Source organism: Epinephelus moara, chromosome 17, assembly GCF_006386435.1.
Source record: "Epinephelus moara isolate mb chromosome 17, YSFRI_EMoa_1.0, whole genome shotgun sequence".
Taxonomy (NCBI): domain Eukaryota; kingdom Metazoa; phylum Chordata; class Actinopteri; order Perciformes; family Serranidae; genus Epinephelus; species Epinephelus moara.
This window is the reverse complement of record NC_065522.1, coordinates 30,124,182-30,144,980: the sequence shown is the minus strand read 5'-3', so window position 1 is coordinate 30,144,980 and position 20,799 is coordinate 30,124,182. Positions and strand designations below refer to the sequence as shown.

The window sequence follows — 20,799 nt, the reverse complement described above, 5'->3', positions numbered from 1 at the left end:
GAATTTTGTCATTAAAAAAGCTCATAAAACCATTACTGCTAAGGGCTAAAGGAATACAAGGCTCAATAGAGCTTTGACTCTCAGTCAGCCTGGCTACAGTGCTGAAAAGAAACCTGGGGTTGTTCTTATTGTCTTCTANNNNTTTGTCATTAAAAAAGCTCATAAAACCATTACTGCTAAGGGCTAAAGGAATACAAGGCTCAATAGAGCTTTGACTCTCAGTCAGCCTGGCTACAGTGCTGAAAAGAAACCTGGGGTTGTTCTTATTGTCTTCTATTAATGCTGAGTAATAGTTTGCTCTGGCATTGCGGAGGCCCCTCTTATAAGTTTTGAGACTGTCTGTCCAGAGATCTACGCCGCTGTCCAACCGTGACGCACAGGAACCCCGCCAGTCTGCTGACTCTGGGCCAGTGGTTGGCGGACCCCCTGCACTATGAACATGCGAGTTGTGTCATACAATGCGCGCGGCTTGCGTGTGGGACACACTGCTGCGGATAAATCAAGACGACTGGTCATGGACACATTGCTTGATGAGTGTGACATTTTATGTTTACAAGAGACTTGGCTTGCCAAACAAGACCTTGATAAACTTAACACACTGCATAACAACTTTAATGGTGCTGGTGAGTCTACCACTGACCTCAGCTCAAAAATAGTCCACGGTAGAATACCAGGTGGAGTGGCTATCCTTTGGAATATTAAATATGACCCCCTGGTGAAGGTGGTTAGACTTGATGTGGACTGGGCCATTGGGCTAGAGATTAATTTGAACTACAAGAAGTTCATAATTTTAAATATTTACAAGTCAGAGGGTGAATTTCTGCACAGGCTAGCTTTTATTCATTCTTTTATTGAGGACAATGGTTCAACTTGTATCTATGTCATTGGGGACTATAATGTAGACTTGTCTGACAGTAATTCTATTTTTGCAAACCACCTGTTAGAGTTTTGTAATGACAACAGTTTAATTCTATCGAGTAAAGCAATACTGCCTGATAACAGTTTTACCTATGTCAGTGAAGCATGGCAGACAACTTCTTGGTTAGATCACTGTATGTCTACAGCAGATGCTCATGCCTCCCTGATTAATATAGAGATCATCTACAGGTGAGCTACTTCTGATCATATACCACTTGCTATGTTAATTAATATATACTGTGTATATATATATATATATATATATTGTTAACCCATCTGGCCGCAGATACAGGGTACTGGACTGGAAAAAAGCCCATTTTAAAAGAAGTTTTGTCCCCTCAGCCATCACAGCCCTAAACAAAAACATGTAGATTTAATATTTCACCCCTGTACACTGTCTATGTCATGTTTATGTTTATATGGTTTTCTGTGGTATGTGTGGGAGAGGGTTATTTGTTATTTGTTATCTGGGGAATATGTGGGAAGAGGGTCTGTTATCCGTTATATGTTGTGTATGCTGCCCTGAAACCAACCTGACTGATGATGTGTGAAAACAATTATCCCCCTGGAGACATTAAAGCCACTACAAGGAACTTTTAACTGAATATGCAAAAGTCTCTCGTTTCTGCTGATGTCTGTGCGTGACCTACAATAGCAAATGTGACCATCGATGTGAAGATAAGCTATTTCTATATAGTGTATATCCATACCTTTAGGAAACTGTGTCCAGGTCCGTCGCTTCCAGGACGAAACGATTTACGGCACTCAGACAGCACACGTCATCTTACCTAGCTGCTTACATTTGACTAGTAGTGAAATGAAATAGTGACTATTATAAATAGTCGCAATACGCGCTAGAGCTCATGGGAAATGTAGGCTTCATTCCGGCAAAACACTACTGCTTTTGTCCACAGGCTCGCCAAAATCAACTCATAATGAAAGTTCCTTGTAGGGGCTTTAAAGAACTTAACCTAAAAAACCTAATGTTGAGAATAAACCCCAGCTGACTGTTAATGATAGTGCAGCCAACACAGGGAAGCTGGACTTGACAAACCTGACCAAAGAGGATATTGATAATATTCTGTCTTAACAGACAATTTGTTAAATGATATAGATCTGCCTAGGGATTCCCTAATGTGCTTAAGAGCTGTACAGACCCACACCATGCTACTGAACTGTGTGCCATGTATGATAACATTGTGACAGCGTTAATTGCCTCTAGTGAGCCATTCTGTCAATACAAGAACAAGTTGCTCAGCATCAAACCTGGGTGGAATGAGTACTGTATGTTGCTGAGCAGCACTCTAAAGCCAAAGAGGCCTTTAAGATCTGGTCTGAGGCAGGTAAGCCTCGACAGGGGAGGCTGTTTGAGGATCAAAAAACTAACAAATGCTAAATTTAAACATGCTCTCCGCTTTATTAAGTCTAACAAGAACAAAATGAGGGCAGATTCACTCACCAGGAAGCTGCACAAAAGCAAATATAATTACTTCTGGAAAGAGGTCAGGGTTATGAACACTTCTAAAACCCCCTTACCATCTGACACTAAGGATGTCTGTGGCCAGGACAAGATAGCTGAAGTGTGGCATGAACATTTCTGTAATCTCTTCAACTGCGTTAAAAGTAATGCAGTGGTTATTGATAATGTTGATCTATCTGCAAACATGGTAATCAAGTCAGCTGATGTTTCTGCTGCCATCAAGTTGCTGGACAAAAACAAGGCTTGTGGCTGAGGCTTCACCTTAAGTATGCCAGCTCTAGGCTCTGCCCTCTGCTTGCGATGTGTTTTACAGGCCTCATGGTTCATGGTGTTCTTCCTGAATCCATTATGTCTGTTCTGTTGGTGCCGGTCCTTCAAGACAAGGCAGGGAAACTAAATAGCATGGACAATTATAGACCCATTGCCCTTGCTAGTATCATGTTTGAAGTCTTGGAAAGAATCCTCTTCAGTAGGCTAGAAATGCATGTACTCACTGTGGATAATCAGTTCGGGTTTAAAAGAAAACATAGCACTGATTTATGTACTTATGCTTTAAAGGAAATGGTTGCCAAATACAGATACCCCCCTAATATAATGACAGGGGAAACACTGACACCGCTGAGCGATCTTCATGACTCAGCCTTCATTTGGAATTGTGTGTTATCAGCTTTACTCTCCCACTTTGGAGAAGCAGACAAGAGAACTGGCATGGTTAGGTCGGTTCCAAAAGTCACACAACAACACAAACTAACTGTCCAATCTAAGGGCAGCTGAGTCCAGCGACTCATTGTGTTCTGTGAGGTAAAATTACTGATTCTGTCAGTGGAGTCTGGTTGCTTTTAGGAGAGCATCATGTAACTGCATCAGTTTTCAGTTGTAAAGGGCTGTCTGACAGCATGGTTAGGTGTTGGAAATACTTTTAATGTAGTGTCCTCTTAAACTGATGTGCATTTTGTGTAGGTGACCCTGTTTTTATGTGGTTAAGATAGGTTTTGTTGCTGTCCCCACCCACAGTCACCAGACTCCTTTGATAGAAAGAGTTGGCAACTCTGCCCTACTTGTGAACTATCGCCAAGAAAACAGTATTGTTAAGAATCAGAAAAAAATCACCATCTGCCAGTGGCTGGATCCACTAACACAGCAGTTAACAATGGAGCAACACTCAGCTCTGAAAAAAAGTTATACTGATGGATTATGTGTTAAAGGTTAGATTGTATGTCCTCAATGTTACATGTATGGACTATCTGTGTAAACTGCCCATCAAAATATTAAAGGTTGGATCGAATCATTATGATGTTATACTTATGGATTCCCTGTGTAAACTGTCTACTAATATTTAGTGATCTTAATTTTGTGTACTTGTGTACATGGTCTGCGTGGATTTTATCATTGTCCTTCTCTTTTGTTGTAATATTTTACTGAGTTAACTGATGGATTAGGGTATACACTGGAAAGTGCCTCGATAAAGTCACTCCAAGGATTTTTTGCATCTCTCCATCATGTTTCTGTTGCTTATATACTACTTAAAAAACTATTGCATATGTGAAATCAAATGAATAAGTGTATTTTCATCATTTATCCCCCTGAGTGTTTTTCTGAGTAAGCCTGCAATTCCATATAATACTTCTGGATTTTTATTTTGAAGCCTATGAACTCATCTCTACCGGAAGCTGTACTCTTTACTGTTGCGAACGTCACACTGTTTGATCAATATGGTGTCTGGTAGGAAGGTGTGTTAGCAGAGTGTCTTTGTTGTGTTTTTAAAGTGTGAACATGTCTAAAGTCCAAATGCTGAGATCGTTGGTGAAGCAGCGACTAACTGCGGCTGCTGAAGAGATATTTGGGCTGTTTGAAAGAACGATAGCAGAGTACGAGGAGGAACTTTGTCGATCAAAAGAGGAGAACGAGCGACAACGGAAACTACTGGACGCTGTTTCTGACCCTCAGCTTCGGTTACACAGAGCAGGTTTGTTCATGAAACATTACAAGTTCATTATTAATAATATAACTGCAGCTTTGTTCAATAAATATTCAGTCTGTCGATGTTTATACGCCGCGTTAGCTTCTCTGATGTCGTTGGCTTCTCTGGTTGCGTTAGCTTCTCCGGTGTCGTTAGCTTCTCTGCTGTCGTTAGCTTCTCTGGTGCCGTTAGTTTCTCTGATGTCGTTAGCTTTTCCGGTGTTGTTGTCTTATGGAATCCGGAAGGGTTCCAAACGTCTGTTTTGTCGTCCGTATTAACAAGTCAAATATGTTGGTCTGAACGCGTCAAATACACATTAAGACGACAGAAATGGCCTGTTAACAGGTACATTTCTGACGTACCAAGACGTTTACTATTGGGTGCAGCCATTTCACCAGTTTCGGAGGGGAAGCTGATGTAACAGTATTCGGTACATTGTATTCGCATAAGTGTCCACTAGATGGTAGAATTGAATCAGAGTACATTGGACATAGGGCTGGGCGGTATACTGGTTCGTACCGAAAACCGGTATTTATTTTCGTTATGATATGAATTTTTCATATACCGCAATACCGGTGAATAGCCCAAACAACGTCCGGAACGTGCGTGGCGGGAAAGTGTTTCAGCGGGGACCCATTTCACCGCTGCACACCACAGGCACACTTGAGCGGGTGAGAGTGAGAGCATATAGAAAAGTTTAGAGGCGAGAATGGCTGCTGGAGAGAGTCCTGAAAGTGAAGCAACTGTACACGATGACCCAGAAGAACTCATACCAAAAAGAGCAGTGTTTCCCCTATATGCAACTAGCAGCGGCGCACCGACGTTTACGTTTACAATTCTCCTCTGCTCTCTGAATCGCGCACGGCGGAGTTTCGCCCCGATGCGCACACACCCACACACACAGACAAAGCGCACACACACAGGTGAGCACAGTAGAACACGGCTCGGGCCTCATTTTCCTGACCGAAGACGACCCGTCCCGAGTCTGAGACAATTATAACCGAGCACAGCACTAATGGAGTGGAGCATGTGATGCGTTCAGGCGTTGTCAGGTAAATAACAAACTCCGGCACTTGAATAGGCCATAACACAACACATCAGCATGTCAAGTTGGCCGAACCTGAGCAAAATACCGTGAAATACCGTGAAACCAATATGATTTTTTCTTAAACCCGTGATATGAACATTTTGTCATACCGCCCAGCCCTAGTTGTCACCACAACACGAGGTAACACAACAGATCTTTTTGATCACCTGAGTCACCATCACAGAGCGCTATATGATGAGTGCAAAGCAAGAACTCAAACAAACGTTACGGTACAGAGCTACTCAAGTCATCTGATGAGAATTCTTGTATTTTTTAATATTGCAATATACATCGCAAGAAAAAAATCGCAATGTCAGTTTTTTCCAACATCATGCAGCCCTAGGGATCGTCCACCTGCAGGCGCACCACCTGGCTCCAGAAGGGAGTGGTGCATTGTGGATCGGACAGCAGACCAAGGTGGGGGCCTTGGCGGTCCGATCCTCGGCTACGGAAGTTGGCTCTTGGGACATGGAATGTCACCTCTTTGTCGGGGAAGGAGCCGGAGCTTGTGGAAGAGCTTGAGCATTACCGGCTAGATATAGTCGGCCTCACCTCGACACATAGTTCCGGCTCTGGAACCCAAGTCCTTGAGAGGGGTTGGACTCTCTCCTTTGCTGGAGTTGCTCCGGGTGAGAGGCAGAGGGCCGGGGTGGGCTTTCTGATAGCCCCCAGACTCTCTGCCTGTACGCTGGGGTTCACCACAGTAGACGCAAGGGTTGCTTCCCTGCGCCTTCGGGTCGGGGAACGGGCCCTGACTGTTGTCTGTGCTTATGTGCCGAACAGCAGTTCAGAGTACCCGCCCTTTTTGGAGTCCCTGGGACGGGTGCTGGACAGTGCCCCGACCGGGGACGCCATTGTTCATTGGACTTCAACGCTCACGTGGGCAATGACAGGAGGACCTGGAGGGGCGTGATTGGGAGGAATGGCCTGCCCGATCTGAACTCGAGTGGTGTTCAGTTATTGGACTTCTGTGCGGGTCGCAGTTTGGCCATAACTAACACCATGTTTGAACACAAGGATGTCCATCGGTGCACGTGGCACCAGAACAGCCTAGGTCACAGGTCAATGATTGACTTTGTAGTCGTATCATTTGACTTGCAGCTGTATGTTCTGGACACTCGGGTGAAGAGAGGAGCAGAGCTGTCAACTGATCACCACCTGGTGGTGAGTTGGATCAGGTGGCAGGGGCGGACGCCATGCAGTGAGGGTCTGCTGGGAACGCCTGGCGGAAGAACCTGTCAAGATGATCTTCAACTCCCACCTCCGGGAGAGCTTCGACCGCGTCCCGAGGGCAGAGGGGGACATTGAGTCCGAATGGGCCTTGTTCCGCTCTGCCATTGTCGAGGCGGCGATTGCGAGCTGTGGCCACAAGGCCGCTGGGGCCAGTCGCAGTGGTAATCCCCGAACCCGCTGGTGGACACCAGAGGTGAGGGGAGCCATCAGGCTGAAGAAGGAGGCCAACAGGGCATGGTTGGTCTGTGGGTCTCCGGAAGCAGCTGATGGGTACCGGCGGGCCAAGCGGAGCGCAGCAGCAGCAGTCGCGGAGGCAAAAATTCGGGCGTGGGAGGAGTTCGGTGAGGCCATGGAGAAAGACTATCGATCGGCTCCAAAGAGGTTCTGGCAAACTGTCCGGCGCCTCAGAAACAGAGCCTGGGGTCTCGGGGACGGGTCATCCAATATCTGGGGCAGAAGTCGTCAAGGTAGTGAAGCTACTCCGCGGCGGCGGAGCCCCGAGGTGGATGAGATTCGCCCTGGATATCTCAAGGCTCTGGATGTTGTAGGGCTGTCCTGGTTGACATGCCTCTGCAGTGCCTCTGGAGTGGCAGACAGGGGTGGTGGTCCCCATCTTAAAGAAAGGAGACCAGAGGGTGTGTTCCAACTACAGGGGGATCACACTCCTCAGCCTACTCGGTAAGGTCTACTCCAGGGTGCTGGAGAAGAGGGTCCGGTCGATAGTTGAACCTCAGATTGAGGAGGAGCAATGTGGTTTTCATCCTGGACGCGGAACCGTGGACCAGCTCTTTACCCTCACCAGGGTGCTGGAGGGGGCATGGGAGTTCATCCAACCAGTTCACATGTGTTTTGTGGATTTGGAGAAGGACTTACAACTGTGTGCCCAGGGGCATCCTGTTGGGGGGGAATATGGGGTTTGTGGCCCCTTGCTAAGGGCCATCCAGTCCCTGTACCGAAGGAGCGCGAGTCTGGTTCGCGTGGCCGGCAGTCAGTCGGACCTGTTCCCAGTAAGAGTTGGACTGCGCCAGGACTGCCCTTTGTCAATGTTTCTGTTCATAACTTTCATAGACAGGATTTCTAGGCGCAGCCGAGTGGTGGAGGGTCCGTTGTGGTGAAGAGGGAGCTTAGCCAGAAAGCGAAGCTCTCGATTTACCGGTCGATCTACGTTCCAACCCTCACCTATGGTCACGAGCTCTGGGTAGTGACCGAAAGAACGAGATCGCGAGTACAAGCGGCCAAAATGAGTTTCCTTCGCAGGGTGGCTGGGCTCAGCCTTAGAGATAGGGTGAGGAGCTCGGACATCTGGGAGAGACTCGGAGTAGAGAGGAGGAGCCAGTTGAGGTGGTTTGGGCATCTGGTAAGGATGCTTTACGGACGCCTCCCTTGGTAGGTGTTTCGGGCATGTCCAACAGGGAGGAGACCTCGGGGCCAACCCAGGACATGCTGGAGGGATTACATCGCCTGGCTGGCCTGGGAACGCCTCGGGGTTCCCTCGGAAGAGCTGACGGAAGTGGCTGGGGAGAGGACTGTCTGGGCTTCTTTGCTGAGGCTGCTGCCCCCGCGACCCGGACCTGGATAAGTGGAGCACGACGAGTATGAAATTACAACCATATGGGCGCGATTAATAGCCATAGCCATGCATTATGGTCGCGCATCAGTCTCTTAAGTGGCAGGTGTAATGAGTGGTAAAACAGGCGCGCATATCGAAACGCAAACAGATTTAAGTGTGCCTCTCAGTCAATTCATGTCTCACTGTGAGAGTGCAAACGTGCGCCAAGCTTCACAATGACTATGTAAAACAGAATCTGGAGCACATGAGGATTTATAAATCCATAAACTTTATAGTTTAACACTAATCCGAAACAGGACCCTTGTATAACTTTTTCAAGCTTCAGTCAGTCAGTCAAGGTGTCAGTGAGCGTGTGAGCGGTCCTGCACATGGGAGTCTCCGTATCCATGGCAGCGATGACACTGAGTGACAGACCTGCCATTCTGTGTCATGCTCCCCTGCAAATTCTGATTTAATATTTCTCTGCTATGTTCCATGAAATTCCTTTGGTTTAATATTTCTCGTGTCATTCCCAGTACATGAAAACATGGTTTATGCAGCAGTGTGTGCACAGAAATAAGGGACAAATTGCGTTCTGTATTGATTTAGTAAGGGACAGTACATTTTAAATGTGGGATGGTCCCGTATTATACAGGACAGTGGCAATCCTACGTGAGACCCAAACACACTTGGTTAAAAAGGAAAACAACAAATGCTGTGAGATGGTTCATGGAACATAGCAGAGAAATATTAAATCAGAATTTGCAGGGGAGCATGACACAGAATGGCAGGTCCGTCACTCAGCATTTAGTAAGGGACAGTACATTTCAAATGTGGGATGTTACCATATAATACGGGACAGTGGCAACCCTACGTGAGACCCAAACACGCTTGGTTAAAAGGGAACACAAAAAATGCTGTGAGGTGGCAGTCAGAGGTGACAGAGGTATGATCAAGTTGTCTGAGGCCTGAGGTGTAACAGGTGGTGTGGAGAGATTTTAGTTATTATTATTCTGAGGCACTAAGTTTGGGGGTTAAGTAAGTTATTTTAGTCATTTTCATAGGAGTTTTTATTTTTATACTTACCTGTCCAGAGTGACATTTAGAATAGGTCTGGATTTGGGAGAGAACCATTTCTAAGTATGTGTTTCCAGGGGGGACTCATTTAGTTGACCATGGAGGAACCAAAGGCCGCTTTCCAGGATCTCGTTCTGGCAGCCCAGGACGGAGAGGACTTCCAGATCACGACTCTCAACAGGCTAGTTGTAACCAAAGATGAAGCAACAGGACTCTTACTAAGCAGTGGAAGAGTCCAATCCTGGAGTGAGGATGGTAAAGCAGAACTGTTATTCCCGTTCGGAGCGTGGCTGGGGACCCTGCTGGCTAGAGAAGCTCATGAGGTGAATCATGAAGGTGTAGCTGCCACACTTACGCCTGGGTGGTCCAGGGTCGGAGAATACTGAAGAAGGTTGTCAATGAGTGCATTGCCTGCAGAAAGCTAAAAGCAAAGACGTAAGCAAGTGATAAGTGACCTCCCTCTGGAGCGGGTGAAGCCAGCAGCCCCGTTCGAGTTTGGACCTCTTCGGCCCCTTTGAGGGACATGGTCAAGAAGAGGACGAAAGTGAAGGTTTGGGTAATGGTGTTTTGTTGCATGGCGTCCAGGGAGGTCCACATAGATGTCGTCGACAACCAGTCCTTGGAGAGCTTCCTAAGGGGGGTATCCGAAGAAGTTGTGGTTGGACAGAGGGACAAACTTTGTGGGCGCCAAGCCAGCCCTGAAGGAGCTACACCAGCACCTGGCATGTATGGACAAGGCGTCCGTTGAGGATGTGGCTGCCAGGAACGGCACTGAGTGGAAGTGGGTCTTCCATCCTGCGGACTTGCCTCACAGGAACGGAGTGGCTGAGGCAGCCGTTCGGATCCTCAAGTAAGCACTTACCAGTCTCGGTGGGACCATCGGCAGTTTCATGTGGGCGAAGTTCCAGACTTCTCCACTCTGCAGCCAACCTGGCCAATGAGCAGCCCGTGCTCAGTAGCAGGAAGACGTCATGGAGTACATCTCTCCAAATTCCCTGATCTTGGGACATACAGGACAGGGAGGAGACTTGCACGGGATCGACTTGGAGGGCCACTCCAGGCACAGGTTAAAGACTATACAGGCCGGGGTAGACGAGTTTTGGACAAGATGGAGTGATTTGGCAGGCCTAAACCTGTTCCTCTGACCCAAGTGGCACCAAGCTGCCAGGAATGTCCAGGTGGGAGACCTGGTCTGGATTAGTTAGGCTGACATAGGCCAAGTCTGCCGGGGGATCTCCTACAATACACCGAGCACCTTCTCTCCTTCTCTCTCTCTCTCTCTCTCTCTCTCTCTCTCTCTCTCTCTCTCTCTCCTTTCCTAACACTCATGTCCTGTTACTGCATCTCGCTAGAGATGTATGTAGTATGAAGTATGTGTTTCCAGGGGGGGCTCATTTAGTTGTGGGACCGCTGGCCATGTTAGTATTTTCTACTGCGTCAGTAACGTCAGTGAGATACACATGTCAGGATTGCACGGGCTAACGGTGAGCAAAATAATCAATGTATTAGTTGTAATAAGTTATGACAAACTTTCGTTTTGTTAAGAATAGATGATAATTCATTTATTTTTGTGCTTTTACGTTTTAGGTTTATAACTGTATGCATGAAGAGCTTGTGAAGATGTATGTGTGAAGAGCTTCAGTAAAGTGCATAAACTTCATCGAGTTGCGACGCCTCGTGGGTCCTGATCCCTTTCGGAGGGGAAAATAGCCAAACAGGTGGTGTGTTCCACGTTTTATCTCTGAATTGCTCCAGAAAAGAGGATTAGCAAACTGTTAGTGTACCGTTCCGTACCATTATGATTGGAAAATGTCTGTTCTGGTTCAGCGCTGGAAGCTGCGTCTATAATTCATGCAAGGTATCATGGGGGCTAAGAATAACGTGGATACAAAGCTCGGTTTTCCTGAGTAAAACACCACATTTGTGTTGAAGAATCTTTTATATAATTTTATTTTATTGACTCAGGCTGCCAGTAATAAAACTTCACGCATGGCAAACTCTCGCATCCTATGGACAATCATTCTCACATAATTCCCTTTAGACTGAGCACATAAAGAGCTACACTGTAGCCTCCAGACATGATTTCTCTGTAAGATGTGTGTTTATGCGCGTGTGCATGTGTGCGTGCGTGTTTACTGTATACTGTTTACTGTTTCCTGCAGACGTCCAGCAGCTGTTGGTGGTTAAAGAAGAGGTTCCCCCTGAGCAGCAGGAGTGGAGCTCCAGTGTGGACCAGGAGGACCCAGAGCCTCCACACATTAAAGAGGAACAGGAGGAACTCTGGATCAGTCAGGAGGGAGAGCAGCTTCAAGGGCTGGAGGAGGATGATATCATCAAGTTCACATTCACTCCTGTCCCTGTGAAGAGTGAAGATGATGAAGAGAAACCTCAGTCCTCACAGCTTCATCAAAGACAAACTCAGCAGATAAAGACAGAAGTGGAAGAAGAGGACTGTGGAGAAGCAGAACCAGCCAGGAATTCAGATTTGGATACACATTTACAACCAGAGACTGATGACAGTGATGGTTGGACGGAGACCAGAGAACCTCAGTCAGGTTTAAACTCTCTGAAAAATGATCAAGTCCCTGTCAGTGATTTGATTGTTGATGAGAAACGATTTAGGTGCTCTGAGTGTGGGAAAACCTTTGGTCACAGAAGAGATCTGAAGAGACACATGAGAACTCATACAGGAGAGAAACCATTTAGCTGTTCTGAGTGTGGCAAAAGATTTGGTCGTAGTGGAGTTCTAAAGGAGCACATGATATCTCATACAGGAGAGAAACCATTTAGCTGTTCTGAGTGTGGCAAAAGATTTGGTCGTCGTAGAGTTCTGAAGCAACACATGATATCTCATACAGGTGAGAAACCATCTAGCTGCACTGAGTGTGGGAAAAATTTTAGTCGTAGTGGAATTCTGAAGGACCACGAGAGCTCTCATACAGGAGAGAAACCATTTAGCTGCTCTGAATGTGGGAAAAAAATTTGTCATACGGGAGGTCTGAAGGTACACATGAGATCTCATACAGGAGAGAAACCATTTATCTGCTCTGAGTGTGGGAAAAGATTTGGTTACAGTGGAGATCTGAAGAAACACATGAGATCTCATACAGGAGAAAAACCATTTAGCTGCTCTGAGTGTGGCAAAAGTTTTGGTCGTAGTGGAGTTCTGAAGAATCACATGAAATCTCATACAGGAGACAAACCATTTAGCTGCTCTGAATGTGAAAAAAAATTTGGTCTAAAGTTAAATCTGAAGAAACACATGAGATCTCATACAGGAGAGAAACCATATGGCTGCTCTGAGTGTGGCAAAAGCTTTGGTCAAAGTGGAGATTTGAAGAGACACATGAGATCTCATACAGGAGAAAAAACATTGAGCTGCTCTGAGTGTGGCAAAAGCTTTGGTCAAAGTGGACATTTGAAGACGCACATGCGAACGCATACAGGAGAAAAACCGTTTAGCTGCTCAGTTTGTGGGAAATCATTTACACAAAATGGAAATTTACATTCACACATGAAAATTCATGCGGGAGAAACGTGATTAAGCTGTTCAATCTGAAAAAAAAAATCTGTTTGGAATAAGATTTTAAAAACACTCATGACTGACACACACCCAAACATTTATGTATGTATGTTTTTAAATGTATGTATTTACTTACTTACTCACCAAGATCAGTCTTGTACAGCCAGGGGGAGTATTTCCCCTCTGTCAACCAAGCTGGGTCAAAACCTGTTATCCAGTGGTGACCGGACTTTTACTGCTTGTCACAGGGCAGGAATTATACCACGGCCAAACGGCCAGTGCCGTGGATGCCCCGGAGTGTGGCCGTAATGCCCCTCCTACCCATATGGCCAGTGCAGCATGCCCTGTTTTAAACTGGCCGTTGTGCCCTTAAAATAAAGTTTTCTCATTCATTAACTTAGCGTTAGCAAGCTTGATAAAAGACGGCAGAGAGGCGACGTTGTGCAAATAAGTGAAAGATTTATTAATTTTCTGTAGCAGTAACTAACTATGCTAAAGTACAAGCTAGTCAGGGCTGCCGACGATAACATTAACATGACAAACAGCAAAGCTACGGCTAACAAGTTAACGTACTGAAACTCCTCAGACAGACAGACACACAGACACACACATACCGGACAGCCTCTCAGTCCTTAGCCGCTAACGTTAGCTCATGTACAACACAGGTACCACACAGAAACTTTTACAAAGGGTCATAATGTGCTTGTAGTGACTGTCAAATCACCAGCGAAAGTTGTTTACACTGCGGACATGGAGAGCAGCTGTTAGTGCCTGCTCTCATGGGACAAAGATCCTCTGAGAAGAAAGACGGTTCACTCTGCTCTGCCGCCAGGAACAAACTGGGAGGCAAAATTCCTCTTTGAGGAAGAGGGTTCACTTTGCTGCAGGGTTCACCAAAAGGTTTTTTTTTTTTTCTTTTAATAAATTGAACACACATTAAAGAACATACAAGATCCTGTAGATAATTAATACATATAATACAGTACAATAAACATTGTCAAATTAAATGAAGGAAGAGGATTTTTTTTAAAGGCAAATAAAATATTGGGGATTTATGTAAAAATATACATAGAGACATTGGTTTTGGCCTTGGTGCCACACATTTTGGCCGTGATGTCCCAATAAATTTGTATTTATCAAAGGCCAAAATGGCCTTGCCCTAAAAATGACTTATTCTAGGCCTGTTGTCAGGGGCAGGGCATGCAGCACTTTGGCTCTTTCCTATACTTGGATCCAGAGCAGGAGAGCTACTCTGGCTGCTAAATTCTAAAACTGATTTGATCATGGTTTTCTTTTAAGAAATCTGCACAAAATAGCCCATAATGATTAAGTGAAAACATCTTTTCAGACATTTTTGTAAATTTATAAAAAAAAAAAAAATGTAAACATCGCTAAACGATCTTCATGACTCAGCCTTCATTTGGAATTGTGTGTTATCAGCTTTACTCTCCCAGTTTGGAGAAGCAGACAAGAGAACTGGCATGGTTAGGTAGGTTCCAAAAGTCACATAACAACACAAACTAACTGTCCAATTGAAGGGCAGCTGAAGACCAGCGACTCATTGTGTTCTCTGAGGTGAAATTACTGATTCTGTCAGTGGAGTCTGGTTGCTTTTAGGAGAGCATCATGTAACTGCATCAGTTTTCAGTTGTAAAGGGCTGTCTGACAGCATGGTTAGGTGTTGAAAATACTTTTAATATAGTGTCCACTTAAACTGATGTGGATATTGTTTAGGTGACCCTGTTTTTATGTGGCTAAGATAGGTTTTGCTGCTGTCCCCGTCCACAGTCACCAGACTCCTTTGATAGAAACAGCACTTTTTTCTACCTAGCTCCCATGCCGTTTTTAGTCTCTTTTGGGTCCGCCTGTATCATTCTGTGTCCCCTCTTGAAATTCAGAGGTTTTACGGGTTCACAAAGACAGTACATGTGGAACTCTTCGTTGGCTGTTTTTTTCCTTAGCAGTAGTAGTATGAGTCATGGGGTGGATAACTGATCAAGAGCTCCAATCAGAGCTGATCTGATTGATGGATGAGAGGAGCAGCTGCTGCAGAGGCGCAAGGATCCTGTTTGTGGACTTCAGCTTGGCTTTCAACAACATCGTCCCTGAAATACTGTGAGGCTGGGGAGCATCACATCCAGCTCCCAGTCCATCAGCAGTGGCGCCCCCCAGGGGTGTGTCCTCTCCCCACTGCTTTTCGACCTGCATACCAATGACTGCACCTCAGGGGACCCTTCTATGAAACTCCTGAAATTTGCGGCCATCGGTCTAATCCGGGACTGTGATGAGTCTGCATACAAACAGGAGGTGGTGGTCAGAACCACCTGAAGCTGAACCCGCTCAAGACTGTGGAGATGACAATGGACTTCAGGAGAAGCCCCCCAACACTGCCCCGCCTCACCATCCTCAACAGCACAGTGTCTACTGTGGACACCTTCAGGTTTCTCGGTACCACAATCTCTCGGGACATGAAATGGACCTCCCACATAGACACTGTCTGGAAAAAGGCCCAGCAGAGGCTGTACTTCCTGTGAAAGCTCAGGAAGCTCAACCTGCCTCAGGAACTGCTGATCATGGATCTGCCACCAAACTGGACAGGAACAGACTGAAACGAACAATCAACTCAACTCAACTCAAACTTTATTTATAAAGCACATTTAAAACAACCAAGGTTGACCAAAGTGCTGAACAGGTCAATAGAAATAAACAAGCAAATACAATGAGGCACCCAATAGTACACCACAATAAAACCATAAGATACATAAAATACAATAAAATAAAATAAAATACAAGAGTTATAAAATAAGATAAAAATAAGATAAAATGTTTGGGTGTCCAGCTCAACCTGAGTTAAAAGCCTGAGAGAAGAAGTGGGTTTTAAGAAAAGACTTAAAAACCTCTAGGGTCTGGGCAGACCTAATGTGCAGGGACAGGCTATTCCAGAGCCTTGGGGCAGCCGCCCCAAAGGCTCTGTCACCTCTGGTCTTCAGCCTAGTCCTAGGAGTAGCCAGTAATAGCTGACTGGCTGATCTCAAGGCTCTGGAGGGAGCATGAAAGTGCAGGACTTCAGTTAAATAAGGGGGTGCCAGCCCATATAGGGCTTTAAAAACAATCAATAAAATCTTAAAATCAATTCTGAAACGCACTGGAAGCCAGTGGAGCGAGGCCAAGATTGGTGTGATGTGTTCGCGTTTACGCTTTCCATCGAGGAGGCGGGCTGCTGCATTCTGGACAAGCTGTAGATGGTGTAGCAGTGACTGGTCAACACCGACATAAAGCGAGTTACAGTAGTCCAGACGTGAGGTTATAAAAGCATGGATTACCCTCTCTAGATTCTGGGGGGAGAGATAGCCCTTTACTTTAGCTAAAACCCTGAGTTGATAAAAGCTAGTTTGTATTACTGATCTAATTTGTTTATCGAATTTAAAAGCACTGTCAAAGGTCACACCGAGATTTTTAACAGAGGAACTGATGTTAGGAGTGAAGGGGCCCAGAAAATCAGCGGAGTAATCGGAGGAATTCACATCCAAACATAATGATCTCGGTTTTATCCTCATTGAGATTTAAAAAGTTAGTGTCCATCCAGGATTTGACATCTTTTAAACATTCTGGCAGTGGCTGTACAGAATCCTTGCTAATGGATTTAAGGGGCAGATAGATCTGTACATCATCTGCAAAACAGTGAAAAGGTATATTGTGTCTCTTAAAAATCAACCCTAATGGCAGCATGTAGAGCAAGAAGAGGCTGGGACCCAAGATGGAGCCTTGGGGGACACCGGAGGTGAGAGGAGCCGTAGCTGAGTTGAATTCCCCTAAATTAACTGAGAAGCTCCGATCAGTGAGGTAGGACTGAAACCATAGAAGGGCAGTACCTGTAATACCTACCCACTGTTCCAGGCGAGACAGGAGGATCCTATGATCCACCGTATGCTGCTGACACGTCAAGCAGCACCAGAACAGCAGAGTTACATGAATCAACAGTTGACAAAAGATCGTTAAAAACCCCCAAAAGTGCTGTTTCAATGCTGTGGTGTGGTTTAAAGCCAGACTGGAACTTTTCATACATGTCATGGGCCACTAGGAATCATTGCAGCTGAGTAAAGACCAATCAGGTGTGGAGAGAGGATTATTGGTACTAATCATCCCTCCATCGAGGACCTGTACAGGTCAAGGGTCAGGAAACGGGCAAGAAACATCAGTGTAGACTCCTCACACCCCAGACACAATCTGTTTAAACTCCTCCCCTCCGGTATGCGCTACAGAGCACTGTTCACCAAAACCACCTGTCACAAAGACAGTTTCTTTCCCCAGGCTGTCGCTCTGGTGAGCTTCTTAACACTCACAGAGCGGCAGGTCAAACAATACTGCATCCTTGAATATTATATACATATTTGTTTATATTTGATGTATAGTTGTATATTTTTTTAATATTGTATATTCTGTATATTCTACATCTTGCCTAAATTTGAGTACTTATGTCAATTCTGGTACACTGAGAGCAAGTCTACCAGAGTCAAATTCTGGCGAATAAAGCTGATTCTGATTCTGATTTTGTGTCCCTCTGTATCATTCTGTGTCCCCTTTCGAAATTCTGAGTTTTTACGGGTTCCCGAACACAACACAGGCAGAACTCTTCTTGAGTCAATTAACATCTCCCAATGGTTGGATCAGCTAACACAGCAGATAACAATGGAGCAACACTCAGCTCTGAAAAGTTATACTGATGGATTATGTGTGAAAGGTCTGATTGTATTTCCTCAATGTTACACTTATGGACTATCTGTGTAAACTGCCCATCAAGATGTTAAAGGTTGGATTGAACCATTCTGATGTTATACTTATGGATTCCCTGTGTAAACTGTTGATTAATATTTAGTGATCTGAATTATGTGTATATGTGAACATGGTCTGTGTGGATTTTATAATTGTCTTTCTTTTCTTCCATCGTTGTAATATGTTACTGAGTTAACTAATGGAGTATGGTATACAATGGAAAGTGCCTCGATGAAGCCCTCTGAGGGCTTTTTTCCATCTCTACATCATGTTTCTGTTGCTCATGTACAACTTTTTTGCATATGTGAAAACAAATAAACTAAACTAAAACACTTGAAACAGTTCAATAAAAGTCATTCTTTCAAATCGTGTATTTTAATCATTTATCCTGCTGTATGTGGTTTTCTGAGTAAGCCTGTGATTTCATGAACAATTCTGGGCTTTTATTTTGAAGCCCATGAACTCATCTCTACATCTCTCTGTCGCGAACATCACACTGAACAAGATGGCGTCTGTTGGAAACGTGTGTTAGCAGAGTCTCTTTGTGGTGTTTTTGAAGTGTGAACATGTCTAAAGTCCAAATGCTGAGATCGTTGGTGAAGCAGCGACTAACTGCGGCTGCTGAAGAGATATTTGGGGTGGTTGAAAGAACGATAGCAGATTACGAGGAGGAACTTTGTCGATCAAAAGAGGAGAACGAGCGACAACGGAAACTACTGGACGCTGTTTTCAACCCTCAGCTTCGGTTACACAGAGCAGGTTTGTTCATTAAACATTACAAGTTCATTATTAATAATATAACTGCAGCTTTGTTCAATAAATATTCAGTCTGTCGATGTTTATGCGCCGCGTTAGCTTCTCTGGTGCCGTTAGCTTCTCTGGTGTCGTTAGCTTCTCTGGTGTCTTTTTATATATATATATATATATATATATATATATATATATACTTTATTTATCCCCGAGGGAAAATTCAATTTTTCACTCTGTTGTCAATTACACACAGGTCCGAACACACACATGCACAAACAGGACCCATACATGCACTAAGTGGAGAGATGTCAGAGTGGGCTGCCCATGAGGGGCGCTCCGAGCGGTTGGGGGGTTCGGTGCCTTGCTCAGGGGCACCTCGGCAGTGCCCAGGAGGTGAACCGGCATCTCTCCAGCTACCAGTCCACGCGCCATATTTTGGTCCGGACGGGGACTTGAACGGGCGACCCTCCGGTTCCCAACCCAAGTCCCTATGGACTGAGCTACTGTTTGGAGGCGCATTACATCTATAAGAAAACGCTGCAGTGGTAAAATTAGGTATACTAGTCCATACCCGGGGATGTGTTATGTATAGAGGAATAAGAATGAGAGGCAAAATCTGTTTTATTAAGGGTAAAGGTTTACAGATGTTAAATAAAAGTGATATCCTGGGCCTGGATGTTTGTTTAGAACAGAGAGCGCACCTATTTTTGGAGTTGTTTGGTCAGGGTTTGTGCATCTGCAGGTTGCATATGGCGTACCTGTAAACAATGCACACTGTATTTAGAAACATGCTTTATGACAAAATACATGGAGCATAGTTTTGGCTGACGGCACGGAGGCACGCGCATGCGCGGGGCCGTGCATGGACACACAGGTACATACATACACACACAACACGGAGAAACAATGAAAGAAACAGTGCAAAGTGCACAGCGCAATGTTTAGTTTGTGCTTGAAATTGCATGTCCCAGCCATAAACTGTGGTCCGAGCGCAGGTGTTTTCCAAGTGGTCTCCGCGCATGCGTAGCTCGCGCTGCTAATGGTGCTCACAGTATGATTGGGTAGTGGGGAAAAAACGCAAATATAAACAGTAGAAATGTGGGGGAAATGCAAAAACGTCATCGTGGCTGTCTGCACATGACCAAGATGAAAGCCTATGTGCAAGTTCAGAGAAACTGGTCAAAGCAGTGAGGAGGAAAACGGATTACGACAGACAGACGGAGGGACAGAGGTTTCTCCATTTAATAGTAGGATAATTAGAGGTATAGATTCGGTTTGATATTTGGCTTTAAATGAAATCGATTGTAAAATTTTCAAACCAGCACAAACCTAGCCTCCAGTCTTGATGGCTGTGGCAAGTGTTGTTGTGCGACGTATAGTTTAATTAACTTTTCGCATTTTACATTACATATACAAATACATTTTTAACAACATAAATCAAAAGGCTCAGTAGTTTCCCAAGTTAAGCTTTTAACCGTGTGTGTCTGTATGTGTTTGTGTGTGTGTTTCCTGCAGACGTCCAGCAGCTGTTGGTAGTTAAAGAAGAGGTTCCCCCTGAGCAGCAGGAGTGGAGCTCCAGTGTGGACCAGGAGGACCCAGAGCCTCCACATATTAAATGGGAACAGGAGGAACTCTGGATCAGTCAGGAGGGAGAGCAGCTTCAAGGGCTGGAGGAGGATGATATCACCAAGTTCACATTCACTCCTGTCCCTGTGAAGAGTGAAGATGATGAAGAGAAACCTCAGTCCTCACAGCTTCATCAAAGACACACTGAACAGATGGAAACAGAAGCAGAGGGAGAGGACTGTGGAGGACCAGAACCAGCCAGGAACTCAGATCCAGATACACATTTACAACCTGAGACTGATGACAAGTATGGAGAGTCCTCTGAACCTGAGACTGATGACAGTGATGATTGGACGGAGACCAGAGAACCTCAGTCAGGTATCTGTCAAGTCACACATTTGCTTGTCTTAAGCAAGTCTCAAGTTTTAACCTTCAAGTCTCAAGCAAGTCCCAAGTCACTGTGGTTAGATTCAAGCAAGTCAGGTCAAGTCCTTGGGATGAGTCAAGCAAGTTGAGTCTGAATTGGATATTGGACAGACTCTGTGTTTTTTGTAGAGAAGAGACGAACTCTCTCTTCTGCCAGGGAGTTCTCATCTTACGCAGCAAACAGCACCAGCAGGGCACTGTGGTTTGTTTGTGTAGTGTTTGATTCCAGCCACTTATATCCCTTTTCAACAGACATAGGCTGGCTTGGTTTGACTTTGCTTGTCTCTCTGCATGTGTGTATGTGCATCATTTGAGAGATCGTGACCTGGTATTTTGAGGTGCAGGTGGATGTTGTTCTGTAGTGTCTAAGCTAGCTGTATTCTGTCTGTTGGCTCAAATTAGGGAAAAAAATCAAATTTGGGTTCATTGAAGCGTGAGGAGCAGAGGAGAAGAGAGA

At 45.2% G+C, this 20,799-nt stretch overlaps 2 protein-coding genes and 1 long non-coding RNA gene across 4 annotated transcripts in view; 2 read left to right on the top strand and 1 right to left on the bottom strand.

Annotated features, from left to right (window-relative positions):
• Window positions 1-17,934, top strand: part of LOC126404307 (gastrula zinc finger protein XlCGF57.1-like) — a 76,765-nt gene extending 58,831 nt beyond the window's left edge. The window contains exons 2-3 of the mRNA XM_050067462.1: window positions 4,129-4,364; window positions 11,467-17,934. Of these exons, the coding sequence (XP_049923419.1) occupies window positions 4,172-4,364; window positions 11,467-12,845 (1,572 nt within the window). The 5' untranslated portion in view covers window positions 4,129-4,171 and the 3' untranslated portion in view covers window positions 12,846-17,934. The remainder of the gene's footprint in view (window positions 1-4,128; window positions 4,365-11,466) is intronic.
• The window catches only part of LOC126404288 (oocyte zinc finger protein XlCOF6-like), a 44,979-nt gene that overhangs the window by 17,171 nt on the left and 7,009 nt on the right, over window positions 1-20,799 (top strand). Inside the window, exons 1-2 of one of the 2 annotated variants that reach the window (XM_050067425.1) lie at window positions 18,100-18,359; window positions 19,866-20,294. In XM_050067425.1, the coding sequence (XP_049923382.1) occupies window positions 18,167-18,359; window positions 19,866-20,294 (622 nt within the window). In that variant the 5' untranslated portion in view covers window positions 18,100-18,166. Of the gene's footprint in view, window positions 1-18,099; window positions 18,360-19,865; window positions 20,295-20,799 lie in introns of those variants that run through there. The other variant, XM_050067426.1, reaches the window with a different exon arrangement.
• Window positions 11,582-20,369, bottom strand: LOC126404400 (uncharacterized). The gene is made up of 3 exons (XR_007571468.1): window positions 20,244-20,369; window positions 20,091-20,207; window positions 11,582-11,691 (listed from the first exon to the last, which is right to left on the bottom strand). It is a non-coding gene; the product is annotated as an uncharacterized LOC126404400 (long non-coding RNA).